This window comes from Vigna angularis, chromosome 9, assembly GCF_016808095.1.
Source record: "Vigna angularis cultivar LongXiaoDou No.4 chromosome 9, ASM1680809v1, whole genome shotgun sequence".
NCBI classification, from domain to species: Eukaryota; Viridiplantae; Streptophyta; class Magnoliopsida; order Fabales; family Fabaceae; genus Vigna; species Vigna angularis.
In genome coordinates this window covers 567,840-583,042 of record NC_068978.1, presented here as the reverse complement: position 1 = coordinate 583,042, position 15,203 = coordinate 567,840, and the positions used below count along the sequence as shown (strand labels likewise).

General features: G+C 35.5%; 2 protein-coding genes across 2 annotated transcripts; both read right to left on the bottom strand.

Annotated features, from left to right (window-relative positions):
- Positions 1–1,012: 1,012 nt before the first annotated feature.
- On the bottom strand, positions 1,013–4,395 carry LOC108320441 (uncharacterized). Its single transcript, XM_017551861.1, has 8 exons — positions 4,314–4,395; positions 4,054–4,193; positions 3,310–3,500; positions 2,952–3,231; positions 2,747–2,805; positions 2,419–2,490; positions 2,008–2,335; positions 1,013–1,438 (listed from the first exon to the last, which is right to left on the bottom strand). The coding sequence occupies exons 1-8, from the start codon at positions 4,393–4,395 to the stop codon at positions 1,013–1,015; spliced, it is 1,578 nt and encodes a 525-aa protein (XP_017407350.1).
- A 5,196-nt stretch (positions 4,396–9,591) lies between these two features.
- Positions 9,592–11,286, bottom strand: LOC108320440 (putative UPF0481 protein At3g02645). Its single transcript, XM_017551860.1, has one exon. The coding sequence runs from the start codon at positions 11,284–11,286 to the stop codon at positions 9,592–9,594; it is 1,695 nt and encodes a 564-aa protein (XP_017407349.1).
- Positions 11,287–15,203: the final 3,917 nt, after the last annotated feature.

Here is a 15,203-nt window from a genome sequence, read left to right as displayed (position 1 = left end):
TAAGAATTTTGATAATTGAATATCATTTAGTAAGGTGTGTTTATAGTTGATCTTATTGAATTTAAATAGCGTTATAGAATATTAATAATTCATCTATCCAATATACCATCACCATTAACTAATTTAAATTTTAAATAGTTTTTTCATTAGATTGTTTGCGACGTAATGTAGTATTTTATTAATAAAGTGTTGTCTTTTTCCTGAAAATAGCATATTGTGAATTGAGGCTTAGTTATTGATTTAAATATTTAATGTGTTATAATGTAACTTCAATTAATAATTATTATTATATTTATAACCAGCTTTCCACTTAGTTTTATTAACCTATTGAATCTTCACTTGGATTCTCTTTTGGCTAACAATCTTCCATTTTTTCAACTTTATTTTAATATAATTTTCATTTATAATATTATTTTATAACAAATGTTAGATGTTGGAAAATTGAAATCAAAATCTTTTTTACTTTTTTCTTTCAAACTTTTCAAGCCAATTTTATAACTTTTAAGTTAAATTCAGAAGCTCCTTCCATTTCATTCTAACTTTACTTTCAAGCCAACTTATAATTCGGATTTCCATTTCAATGTATTCTTTCAAACCAATAAATTGGAGAATACACATTTGAGAAGGGATAATTTCCTTCAAATTTCTGTGTTATATATTTATAAAATAGAGAGATTTTTGACTATTTGACAAATATAGATGCATGTCAGAAAGAAGAGAAATAAAACAGTGACAATTTTTTATAATACTTCTTAATATATTCTTTAAATCAAAGGTGAATATTAATTAAAAAAACGAGGTTAGGTGGATTAATTAAATGATTGTAATACAGTAAGCAATGTATTAAGTATATATATAACTGTTAAAAGATGATACAGTTCACTCTCCAAAGCATAAAATACCTACATTACATTCTAGTTTAAATGATCAGTAATCATAATTCACCATCTTGAATTCTTACCAAGTTAATTAAGATCTTGCTTAGAGTTAAAGTTGCTCCATATTAGAGAAATTATGGTGAGCTAATATGGTTTTCTTGGTCTTGTGGAACTACATCATGGTCATGGTTTTGTGGAACTACACCAGGTGTTGTTGTTGTTGTCCTTAACTTCTTTGCAGACATTTGAACTTGTCTTTCTTTGACGAAGAGAACCCACAAAATCACAGAAAACATTACTGCAGTTGAAACCACCACCAAGCCAACGAATATCTGGTGGCTGTTTCGCTTGAACGAAGGGCAATCATGGTCATTGATTTGATCAAATGTTGCTATGACAAAAGAACAGTTTAATAGTCCAGCAAAGATTGGACCATTTCGATACAGTGAGTCACTCAAGTTGGTAGCCACCATAACCTTTGAGTACAGGGAAGGAGTCAGTCTCCCCACTGTAATGCATACACCAGATGGAGATGTATCGCATAAAAAACCCTGATATGCCTGTCGATCAAGCATATTAACAGATAAACACAACATCAATAAGATTTGAAGCCATAATACCAATAAGATATGAGTCTGTTCTATATAAAGAACTGATATTATCTTAAATTCAAACCTTAAGTCAATAAATTTATGAGTTTTTTTTATAAGTTGTTCATCTTATCCATTTTAATTAAAGCATATATAAAGGCAATGGAAGAATGTTTAGCGTATGAAAGTCGAGTTTGTTGAGTTTAATTTTCATATCATTAAAGATATTATTAACTATAGATAAAACTAGTTTATAATATATTAATAAGTTGTAACTTTACTTTATAAGTCAATCAACTTACTAGCTGGTTTATAAAATTGAGTTATTATATACAATAGTACGAATTTATAATATATTAGTAAGTGTAACTTTATTTTATAAGTCAATCACCTTATTATTGTAAAATTGAGTTATAATATATAATAGTTCGTGAAAATTGATGTAGTAAAACTTGTTTAATAGATTTTGTATGTTTTATTAAGGCCTTGCATGATGGTTAACGAAATTTTGAGAGAAGAAAATGGAGTGTTGAACTTACTGTAGGTGCACCCTTTAAGGTTATTTCCATGGTGTCACATTTTCTTTCAGTCATGTTAGGGAAAAATGGATTGCAGATGAGGGGCAAGGCTGGACCAGATTGATTGTACTTTATATCCTTATCAGCCATTGGAGGATTATCGTTGTTGGCAACATTAACTACAAATTCATTAACCAAATTTACCACAAGGTACGAGGTGTTTTTGCTTATGTCCAAGGTTTTCTGGGTTGTTGCCTCATCCATGCAAGGAAGAAGTTTACTTAGAGCTGATTCACTTCGTGGGTGTTGAACCCATTCATCAATTGCAACACATGTGTCGGCTACACCACTGGAAGATGAAATCAAAAGTAAACAAACAAATCAACTACAAATTGAAGATGAACATGGTTGTGATAATTTGATAGCACTTACTTATGAACAACCAAAGATAAGCTGCTCAATAGAAATGTGATTGTGACCAGAATCCACCCAAAGAAAAGCAAGCTGCAGTACTAAAAAAACATCATAAAAAGAAACATAGTACTAGGAGGGAAATTGAAAACACAAAAAAATTAAAAAAATAGACAATTAATTCAAGAGAAAGAAAGAAAGAAATGGAACTAAGTCACCTACATATAAACGACTACTTTCCAGCCAAAAAAAGAGACCACTGCAATGATAATTAAAACAATGTATAATGAGTCAAATGCATGCACTTTTTGCTCAAAGGAAATAATCATGCAGGAGTTTATATACTTACTGAAGCCAATCGCTGCCAAAATAAGCATCATAGAGCCAACAATGATCAGACTCTCGCTTCTGGAATTTACAGACACTGATTCAGTAAGATGAATTCAATTCCTTAACCTAAGTTTCACAAAAGGCAGAAAACAAATGCTATAGCAACATACTTCATTATTTATTACAAATTATAGTAAAACCTAAAAGATGTTTTTCACTCACACAGCGTTCAGGAATTCCATTGAGATTCTTGCAGTTTTCTCTGCTTGATTCCTAATAATATCAGCTTCATTGGTGAAATCTTCAGCCATTTCAATGCCTTGCTTGATATCATCTGGAAGAGTAAAACCAGCTACTTGTATGTTCTTGGCCGCTGCAAGATTGGTTACCACGTTTTGAACAATATTGAATATTGAGTTTGCTTTCGTGACCAGAACATCTGATACATCGTTTGCAGTAATCTGGAATCTCTCCAGTCCAGTGTAAAGGAAAAACCCTCCAATTCTGCAACGTGGGAGTGAACACTAACATGGATTCAAGCATGTTTCTCAAAAAATATACGAAGGGATAAAAGGGACCTACGCTGTCATGATCAAGAAGAGCACGATAAAGCTGAGTGACACTACATAAATTATTCGAGAGCACTCAGCACTGTGCTTTCCCTTGCAGCAGCCACAACAACTCAATAAAGCTATGAGGGTGAAGGAAATTGCCACCATGAAAAACCAGCAGACAGCAACAGCAACCGGAGGAACACCAGAAAAAGCAAGAGACTACACTCCAACCAATTTGTAGCAAGACAATTAGATGTTATATATGTATCTTTATCTATATAAGTGTCGTATTGTGTCGGTGTTCGATACGTGTCATATAAATGTCATATATGTCATATTGTATCAGTGTTCGATTGTCAGACACATGAACACACCATTTATGAGGCGTGTCCAAGCTTCATATCATGGTTAAAAGGAACACAAGCATAAGGGAAAACTAAATATTACAACATATGCAAAATTTGCAACATGTGATGAAAAGTACATGTTATTAGGGTTCATTTGATATTGAGTTGTCTAAGGTAAATTCATGAAGATGATTGTAAACTTTGGTAGATATATTACATTCAATTTTACATATTGATTTGTGATTATATATGTATGAGCTCCAACTCAGAAACTTATGATTTTTTATCTAACATCTTTAAAGTAGTTGTTAGGGTAGGAAGATGCTTAATATTACAATGCAAAAGAGTACATCATGGCTTGTAAAAAACATTGATGTGTGGAGAAAATGAGGATGCATGTGGGTAGAAAAACAAGAGGTTCACACCATATAATAATGTGTATTGGTAATATCCCATCCACCATCGTAGTAATTGAAATCATTACTTGGGTCAATTCTGTACGTTCTTGTTGCTGCTAATGGTATTATTGAGTTATTCTCAGGTGCAGAGTTTCCATTCTGGGTTTCTGTGATAAACAAAAACATTTCCCATATCAACCATAATTTAAAAGCAGCTAGGAAACAACACAAGAGGTAATATTCAAAACGACAACATTTGATGTGACATTAATGTCCAAAAAATAAACCTTTTGGGGACCCTGAATCTTCTGCATGGCATGGAGAAAACAAGATCCATGAAAGAACAAGAATTGAAACGAGACGAACCATTGGGTTAACAAGGTGATAGTAGCTTCCCAATCACAATATTGGTGGTGCAATTGTGATTGGGACGCTCATAAATATGAACTTTAATTGAGTTCGTTGGGTTTATCACAATAGGAGGAGTATCTATTCAAATGATTTATGCATAGTTGAAGATGTTTGTTTCCCAACAGGGAAAAAGGATGTTGTGTTAGGAAAAGTGGAGAATGAAAACAAAACACAAAAGCTATAGTTAGATATCATGGTATCTACGAAATTTGTTAATGTTCCAATTTAGTAAAAGGCAATCCAATCCACAACATACGGTTTTTGGTTATACTATGTTTAAGGTTAGAAATCTAATCGTATTACTGCTATGAAATATATAGGAGGTACAACCATTTGACTTAAATATAAAACTTTGTTGATTTTATATCTCTCTTGATTTTCAATCTTTGAGTTCCTAAATTCTTTCTAACAAAGAAATTCAGTATATATTTATACTTATTTTAATGAAATCCCTTATTTATCTTGTTCAATTATATATTTATATATTTTTTATTGGTCTAAATTAAATGGTATATTTAAAAATAAACACATATGCACACTGAGAAAATATCAAATTGAAAAAAGGTTTCAATACATATAGTAAAGGTCCATAAAAAAAATATAAAAGTTCACAATTTACGAGGTATGACTGTTTACTCAATTCATTGTTGCATTTATTTTTATGTACATATATCTAACTTTGGACACTCAAATGAAAAAATCTTTATGCAAAGTAAACCCAAATTCAACATTAAACTAAAATACATTATATCAACAATAGAATAACTAAAAAAATATGTCTTAAAACCATTCACAAAATGTAATTTAAATTTAAAAGAGTCACAATTCATTCAATTTTACAATATCACTAGTCTAGTAGCCTTTTCCTAAAGGAATCTCATCAAAGTTATATTATCAAGACTATCAATTATTTCTACTTAATTAAAAGATTAAATTAGTTTTTATTTTTATCATAATTCTTGTGTTCTTAAAAAAATATATTCTAGACTGGAAAATTTTAAAGCCTCAATTTACTTGATTAGAAAAAAGTTGTACATATCATTATAATCCTAAACTAACACATATTATCCTTTATCAAATATGTTTTTATAATTTATATTAATTATTTTTAATTAATGTGTATTTAAGTATATTTTACTCGAATAGTTTTACATAAAAAAAAAAAGATTAAAAGTTAATAAATTGTGTAAACAAACAATAATTACACTTTAAACTAACATGTAGTGATACATTAGGCAATAAAGAATACACGTGAAGAATATTAGAGTCACGTGCATCTAGGTTGGAAAAGATTCTAAATCATTAGGACAAAGTAAATTAATTGGGTTTCTAATCATTAATTACAAGCATTTAACCTAACCACATTCGCAAGTAACCAATAGTTATGCTTCACATCACCATTAACGGAAAAAATTATTTAACAAAGCTAATATGTGTTATTATAATATGTAAAAGTCATTTAAATAATAAAAAATAACTTCTAAATCTTGATAGACAAGTGTGATGTACAGTAAGGATTTTGAAGAGAAGTTGTTCCAATTTTAGTACCCTGGTACCAATATTCTCAGTCATTTAAATATAAATTTCTTGTTTTTTTTATAATTTTAGTAAAATAATCTATTTTTTTCTTTCAAATAAATATTTACCTCTTTTATTTTTAATGAAGTAATATTTTCCTTTTTATTTAATATTTAAAAATTAAAAATAACATTGGCCAAAATTTAAAAAAAACATTGATGAAATTAAAAAGTAAGTTTTTAAATGTAAAAGTTTTGAAACCATTGAATTTATATTTTAGAGAAATAACTCTCGTAATTCAAGTTATAAAAAAATGAAAACTTAACAAGATATATAATATGAACAAAAACATCAGTATTAAAACAATATTTATACTACAAGTATTCCTATACCATTACTTTTATCTAGACTTTTTTTATTACACTCATTGACCATGTTTAATTTTGAAAGTCTCTCAAGAGTTTCTTAACTTGTCTGGAATTAATGTTTGATTCTTCGTTTTCTTCTTCTCATTTTAATAACATATCTGGAACAATCATGTAATATAAGAAATCTAGCAGGATGTGCTTTCTTATTGAGACTTGAATAATGTTTGTTGATATTCTTCCATGATCTTGAAAGGAGAAATCTCTCTGATAAGACAATGATCTTCGTGATCAACGCGTGCTTAACAATAAGAATTTGAGCTCTAACTTTGTGGACTTCCAACACACCTCATCACGCGTAAGATTAAACATTAATAGATGGTCAGTGAAATAATATCTTCAACAAACAATAAGTATTATTAGGATAGGCTCTAACCTAACTCTAAATACAATGTTAAGAAATAGACTTTAAACTTAACTTAACCTTACAAAACTGACTTACTAAAGTTTGCATCCATTTATATATTTTAAATTGACCTTATTACTTGTCAGCATGAGATTTTTAACAAAATTATTCAAATTAGGGCTTTGTAATTGCTTCAGGAACTTTTTTGCTGCTGCAAGCTTGTGTATCTACATCTCATACAGTTCTAAATGCCAATAATGGTAAGGACCAATAGCTACTTGTTGAGGGATATATGAGTCTGGATCACATGCTTGAAGAAGCTTTGGAACACTGAAGATCGACATTAAATGAAAGTTTATTAAAAAAATAAAAATAAAAAATAATAATTATACCTAACAAATTATTGTATTTGATCAATCTTTTGTTACACTCATTCTTCCCCTCAAACAAATGTTTTTCCTAGTGCTTATTGTTCAAGTTGGCACATTGATATATGCTTGAAATTTTAAGTCGCTTTAACTTGGAAACTTGGATCTCCCAAGTTTTACATAGGTTTGTGTTACCTTATTTTTTTTTAACATGTGCTCAATGAATGAGAAAAATGAGCAATGTAAGAACAATATTGTTTTCGTGAGGAATGATACAATTCGTAGAAATAAAGGAAAAAAGGAAAAAAGTGAAGTTTGTTGCATGTTGAACCCCCACTTTCATTTAAATAGTTTTATTAATTGAAAGATTGAAAGATTTCTTTGACCATAAGAAAAGGTAAATCATTGTAATCTCTGCCACTTGCTTCTAAATAATGTATAATTATGAAGTTGGCTTGTTGCCATAATTCTCCTAATTAAAGTATCCATCTCATGACATAACTCATGATGAGCAATCCCATTTCATTAAAAAAAAAAAGAATACAACATTTCAACTATATCTTATTTTCTAGCTCTGGCTAAAGTTGTATAAAAGTAAGATTTAGCTTTAAATAATGGTAAAATATACAACTTTGTGCAAGGGAAAAATAATATAATTGGCTGAGAAAATAAGGATATTTCTAAAATTTGTTAGGGTTTTTTATTATTAGTTAAACTCAACGCTTCATTCTTTGATCCTATCAAATCGGATAAGATATGTTTTTGAAGGGATACACATGCTTTTATTTATTTCCTTTAAACTTTGAATATCTCAGTTTTTACATTCTAGTGGGGGTTTAATTCTTATAATAATTTTGAAGTGATGCGTAAGATTATACTATAATATAAGGGTTGGATCATATTGTTATTTTCTTTTTCTGAAGCAAAAGAATGTCGAAGTTTAAATAACTATAAATAATAAAAAGAATGTAATTTGGGCTTCCAAAATTTTCTTTATTTTAGAGTAAATGAAACATATTACAACGAGATCTCAATTTCAAAAATTTATACTAGTTGTTGTAACTAGAAATAATTGACTCAAGAAAATATTGAGAATGAATATTATTCATCATTAAAAATAGACGAAACTACTTATGTAAGTTTTTATATAACAGAAAAAAAAATCAAATCTAAGTACTATATATTAACAAAATAGGAATAACTATACTCCTAAAAACAGAACTTTCCTTGGGCTTATTAAATGAGTTAAATAATAAACTTTGATAAACAGTATCTCAAATAATCGATGACAAAAACTCTTTTCTATATGGGTGATTCATCTAAATATATTTACAATTATATATAATAATCAAATTTAAAAATTGTGTAAAAAAAAAAAGGGAAATCAAATTTTAATAGTTACTAGTATGGACATCTCACTAAAATAGATTATATATGCTTCTCACATTAAGATCTAAACGGATAAGCTTTAACTTATATAATTATTGTTCCTCATGCAGAACATGGCATATAAAAAATTCTATCAATGAGAAACTAATTTACTCATAGACAAAATGATGTTTTGACAACCTAACCACCTTTTAGCTTGATAAAGAATAATTTAGTGATAATTAGAAAAAAAGTAAAATTTTATAATTATAAAAAATATAAAGTTATTGGACTATGAAGATTTCATTATAACAACAAGTGACTGAAATCTAGAAAAATACGGTACAAGACAGAATAACTTAAAAAAACAGGAAAAAAACAACATAATCTTGAAATGGCTTTAATTATTGAAACAAGACGAATCATCTTCATCATCACCAAGTGACCAACTGACATGCATATCACAACAAATCTAAATTTATTATTGGTATTGTTTTGTGCTTGCCTTAATAAAAATACATTGATTTTGTATATCATAATTATTTTAATATTTTTCAAAACATTAAAGTTAGTACCAACCAATATACTTTGAAGACATGGTAAAAAGAATATAAAAAAGTTAATCCGACAATCCAAATTTTATCAGAAGGTGAATTTGGGTTATACGGTACAAACAGGAAAATGATCTGTTAACGCATGTTTAGTAGAGGCTTAATAGTCAATTTTGTCCCAATTTTGTTTGAAAAATCTCAATTTAGTCCCTCCTTTTAAAAATGTTTGAAATAGATCCTTAAAAATTACCAATAATTTATGATAAGAGATAAATTTTAAGTCTAACTCAACTCCATAAAATAAGCTGGTAAAATAAGGTTTATATTCACTTATATACTCTAAATTGGTTTTATTTCTAGTCGATGTGAGACTTAATCTGATACCATGTTAAGAAGTGTACTTTAAGCCTAACTCAATTCCACAAAAAATTACTAGCTTCTAAAGTAAGGTTTACATCCATTTATATATTCTAAATTGATGTTATCTACTTCTAACAATTTATCAAAATAGTTTTTTAATATATTCTATTAAAAAAAGACTCCATTTATTAATACTTGGAGATCCCATGACAGATGAATTAATCACTGGAATTTAGTGCAGATTGGAAAAAACGACTGCAAGTGTAGACAGAGCAGAAAGCTTGCAAAGCCATCAAGAGCAAGAGGCATATGGCAGCAAGGAATGTCAAAAACTGCCAAGAACTAAACACATAAGCCTTCATGAACTTCACAACTTTAACCTTCAATCTACAGTTATAATACTTGTTAACATCTTCAATCACTTTGTCCAATTCTGCCACCCTCGACAATCTCAACGACTTGCTCATTCCATTCCATAGGTTAGCCACCTCTTTATCACTCTTCAAATGGTTCATAATTATCCCTTTTTCTCTCAGAATCTTTGCATCTTCCTCCGAGTCTATAATCCCGTTCATCAGCTCAGTGTAACGGGTTATAACCAACGGCCCCGATGCAACCGATGCTTCATACGCAACCAAGTTTCTCAGGAAAACTTCACTGTTAACGTCCAAACCTATTGTGGGAAGATAAAAAGTTCGCGTTTTGGAGTCAAAACTGATGTTTGATATGCTTCCAGCAGTAGCTACAAAACGAACACCACAGTTCAAGAGGTCTGTAACAGAAGGAATGGTGATTTCCTCCACTGAGGGTGGCTTGTTCATGAGAGTTTTGGAGCTTGAACTCATATTTTCTCCTTTTTCTTGAGAGAAGAAGAAATATTCAACAGGTTGCTTCAGAAGCTTGAGTCCTGGAAGGTTGGAAACGATTTTCCAAGGCAACTGAACAATGACTTTGAGAGGTTTTGACACAGTTATTACCTTCTTTATTAACTTCACTGGCCCTTTGTTTAACTTTGAAAGAAGCTTCCATATTTCACTGAAGAATTGCTTAACATGGCTGGAGTCTGATGAGCTTCCTTCTTCATTTTCATTCCCTTGGTTTTGTTCTTCTTCTTGTTGAACCTCAGCTTCGATTGTGTCTGGTTGTTGTTCTGATTTTGGCACTATCACATCGTACAAGAAATCTAGCAAATGCACGCTCTCTGATACCTGAATGTTTGGATACTCCTCCATCATTTTGAACGGAGAAATCTCTTTGAACAGCCCTATGAACATCATCCTCAGCATGTCATCAGCAGCTTCCAGTGATGAGAATTTGAACTCCAGCATCTTTCTCAACACAAATAACGGGATTTGATTCTCAAGCATCACAATGTCTCTCAAAATCGCATTGTGAGCTGATTTCTTCCCAGCATAGTCCACTAAATGCGACATGCTGCTGGAAACCCTTTGCACCTTTGCTCCTTCCTGCATGGCATAAACCTGAAGGAACTCAAGCAAGAACGAGGCATCAACTGCCATCATCCACACCAGTGTTTCCCCGTTGAAATCCAAGAACTTGTGGTAGCATGATCGAACCCTTTGCTCCAACTTGGTCAATTGATCAATCAGAGTATCCAAGTTGCAGCTTTGTAGTCGTTTCTGGAATCTTTTTGCTGCTGCAATCTTGTACCTTTGCATCTCATATAGCTCGGGACGCCAATAATGGTAAGGACCAATCGCAACCTGTTGGGGGACGTACGAGTCAGGATCACTTGCCATGAGAAGCTTGGGCACACTGAAGATGGATACAGCAAATTCACCATCTTCCTCGAGCTCTTCTTCCAGGGTTTTGCGGATGTGAATCACCCATCGATGCTCGTCAAAGGTTGATTTAGAAGGACCATTTGACATGGTTGATCTTAGAGAAGACATGTTTGCAACTTTTTGAAATGCTTGCAGAAAAACTTTGCAGTTGTGTTGTGTTCTTCATGAAATTGGAACTTTATTAGGTGGGTGAAGCTCCATTAGAGCCAACCATGAACGTATTTTTTATTACTTTCCTTTAAACTATTAGGAATGCATTATTCATGCATAATTCATGCGCAGTTTATCAAGAACACGCTAACCCTAGGTAAGAAAAACGTTGGTAGCAGTGACTTTCTTTGAATTTGAAGTCATCTCAATCAACTCAGAAGTGGGAACATAGTTTTAAACGTGTTTCATGTACCATAACAAAGAGACTTAATTTTCATGTTAATTAATTCTTTTTTACTGTATATGTATTTTCCTGTTAATTTTTCAAATTATGTGAAAAAAATTGTCATTTTACATATGTGGACCTTGATTTGATAATTTTAGATAAAATTTAGTCAATGTAAAATATGTTAACACTAAAAAAGAAAAAGGCACTGATAATCTTTTAGAAACAGCTAAAAACCGTCATGATTTATTAGCGACGGCTTAGCGACGATCGAATTACCAACTTTGTTGTGATTAATTCTTAATATCAAGTTGTTGAATAGAATATAGCAAACAATTCATTCACCTTGGATTTAAATTTGTTGTCTACATTCTATTTTTGTATTTCTCAATCAAAATTTAATATCTCATTTAAAAGGATTCCTGTATTTAAAATCCAATCTTAATCAGTTCTGTTTTTCCTTAACAAATTAACTTAGTCCCTCCAACATATATATGAAACACAATGGAAGATGAAGAATGTTAAGTTGTTAAAATTAGTTTGAAATTAAAATTGCAAAGCACATGTGTTTCGGCTGTATCCGGGCGGACCCTGCAAAAACACACGAGCTTACTGTTGAAGGCGGACGGGCGGACGACGAATACTGAGGCCGGGCGGATGAATGGTCTCGAACGCTGGAGCCGGGCGGACGAGCGATCACGAACGTCGGAAACGGGCGGACACTTTCAGCTGGATCCCACGAACCGAAGCAAGCTTCACTGGCGGGCGGCATCAATATGGACGATTGCTCTGTGCTCCAAACCGGGCGGACGTCCTCCAATCCGGACGCTCGCTCTCTGCACCAAGCTGGACGGGCGTCCTCCTCTCCTGGCGGATGATCCTTTGCTTTCAGCTCCAAGCTGGGCGGGCGTCCTCCCTCTCCTTGGCGCTGCTCCCCCCTCCCAGTTGGGGAGGGGCCGGGTACCTGCTAAAGGCACTCCGACGCTCAAGTCAGTAATATGACAGAACGCTTGTGATGCGTGTATGCATCGTTATCCAGTTGGTCAGAGTTCATACCTGAGACCTTTATTTATAGTGAGTTGTAATGGGCTTTTACCTTTTGGGGGCCTGGGAACGACCCAATAATACCTTAATCTTCATTAAGGACTTAATGTGTCATTTAGCGTTTAACCGTGTAATCAGCGAAGTGCGTCGGTTGGGAATGATGGTCGGTCAGGGATGTTACCCTAGGTGGGCGTCCAGCTCTTGGGCGGACGTCCGATCCTTGGGCGGACGTCCAGCTCTTGGGCGGACGTCCATCTCTTGGGCGGACGTTCAGCTCTTGGGCGGACGTCCGGTCCTCGGGCGAACGTCCTACTCTTGGGCGGACGTTCCACATTGGGCGGACGCCCCACATTGGGCGGACACTTCACACTGGCAGACGCTCCACATTGGGCGGACATGCCAACCTTGGGCGGACGTTCAGCTCTTGGGCGGACGTCCTACTTCTTTGGGCGAACGTCCACCTCTTGGGCGGACGTTTGGCGGACATGCTAACCTTGGGCGGACGTTCAGCTCTTGGGCGGACGTCCTACTTCTTTGGGCGAACGTCCACCTCTTGGGCGGACGTTCCACATTGGGCGGACGCTCCACACTGGGTGAAACGCTCCACATTGGCGGACGCTTCACACTGGCGGACGCTCCACATTGGGCGGACATGCCAACCTTGGGCGGACGTTCAGCTCTTGGGCGGACGTCCTACTTCTTTGGGCGAACGTCCACCTCTTGGGCGGACGTTTGGCGGACATGCTATCTTGGGGCGGACGTCAAATGGGTGGACGTTTGTCTTGATTGTCATCTTAGGGCGGACGTCCAAATGGCTAGACGCTCAGCCAGATTGCCATTTTTGGGCGGTCATCTCACTCTGGACGGGCGTTCCATCTTGGACGTCCCTTTTTGAGTGATTGGACGCTCGTTTGATCTTTGGGCGGACGTGCTACTTTAGATAGACGTCCGGTTCTTGTGTTATGCGAGTCGTCCAGGCGGGGCGCTCGACTTTGGTACTCGACAAGGGTGAACGCTCGGCCTTGTGGTGTTCGAGCGGCCTTGGTCCTGATTGCCATTTTGGGGGGCGGCCTTGTTAACCATTCGCTCGGTCTATGCTGGGAGGACTTATCAGTACAGAAGCCCCCCAAGCCCGAGCGTAATTTGATTGTGCGAAGGGATTTTTTAGATGGTCCCCGAATTGTTGGGTCCATGTGGTGGTCGTCTTGGCGTACCTTGGAGGACAAATGGCCGGATGGCTGATTGACGTCCTTCTACTTCAGATTAGTGTTAAATGCCAGATTCGGCTAAGTTACGGACGGCCGGCTGATTGCCGAATGCCAGATTTGGCTAAGTTACGGATGGCCGGCTCTTTGCTGAATGCCAGATTCGGCTAAGTTACGGATGGCCGGCTCTTTGCTGAATGCCAGATTCGGCTAAGTTACGGATGGCCGGCTCTTTGCTGAATGCCAAATTTGGCTAAGTTACGGATGGCCGGCTCTTTGCTGAATGCCAGATTTGGCTAAGTTACGGATGGCCGGCTCTTTGCTCAATGCCAGATTTGGCTAAGTTACGGATGGCCGGCTCTTTGCTGAATGCCAGATTCGGCTAAGTTACGGATGGCCGGCTCTTTGCTGAATGCCAGATTTGGCTAAGTTACGGATGGCCGGCTCTTTGCTCAATGCCAGATTTGGCTAAGTTACGGATGGCCGACTCTTTGCTGAATGCCAGATTCGGCTAAGTTACGGATGGCCGGCTCTTTGCTGAATGCCAGATTCGGCTAAGTTACGGATGGCCGGCTCTTTGCTGAATGCCAGATTTGGCTAAGTTACGGATGGCCGGCTCTTTGCTGAATGCCAGATTTGGCTAAGTTACGGATGGCCGGCTCTTTGCTCAATGCCAGATTTGGCTAAGTTACGGATGGCCGGCTCTTTGCTCAATGCCAGATTTGGCTAAGTTACGGATGGCCGGCTCTTTGCTGAATGCCAGATTCGGCTAAGTTACGGATGGCCGGCTCTTTGCTCAATGCCAGATTCGGCTAAGTTACGGATGGCCGGCTCTTTGCTGAATGCCCGGCCAAGCTGAGAGTTGTTCTCGTTGGAACACTCTTTTTCACCAGCTTGGTCTTACTGGGTGGATTGTCCTTCGCTCCGTCGTCCAACCAAGCTGAGAGTTGTTCTCGTTGGAACACTCTTTTTCACCAGCTTGGAGTTTAGTAGGGCGGACGGTCTTTCGCTCCGTCGCCCAACCAAGCTGAGAGTTGTTCTCGTTGGAACACTCTTTTTCACCAGCTTGGAGTTTGGTAGGGCGGACGGTCTTTCGCTTTGTCGCCATCGTTGCCGGTTACCTGCACCGTGAAGGGAACATAACGAATTTCAAGTTTAACGAGAGATGTGTCCGTACCTTGTAAGGTCGAAAATATGCTATGGCCAAATGGCCGAGAAAAGGTTGAGGCCGAATGGCCGAGACTGTACTGAGGCCGAACGTTCTTAAATATGTGGAGGTCGAACGGCCGAGACTATGCTGAGGCCGAACGTTCTTAAATATGTGGAGGCCGAATGGCCGAGGACATATGTCGTGCGGCTATGAAGTACTGGTGATGGGGTAGTCCGTGCTCATTTCTCGT

Excerpts from the sequence above, each read along its gene's own strand:
- LOC108320441 (XM_017551861.1), bottom strand. The coding sequence starts at position 4,395 with ATGGTTCGTCTCGTTTCAATTCTTGTTCTTTCATGGATCTTGTTTTCT. Across the intron at positions 4,194-4,313 it reads AGATTCAGGGTCCCCAAAAG|AAACCCAGAATGGAAACTCT; the intron begins GTTTATTTTTTG and ends TGTTTATCACAG. Across the intron at positions 3,501-4,053 it reads CCAATACACATTATTATATG|TCTCTTGCTTTTTCTGGTGT; the intron begins GTGTGAACCTCT and ends GTTGGAGTGTAG.
- LOC108320440 (XM_017551860.1), bottom strand. The coding sequence starts at position 11,286 with ATGTCTTCTCTAAGATCAACCATGTCAAATGGTCCTTCTAAATCAACC.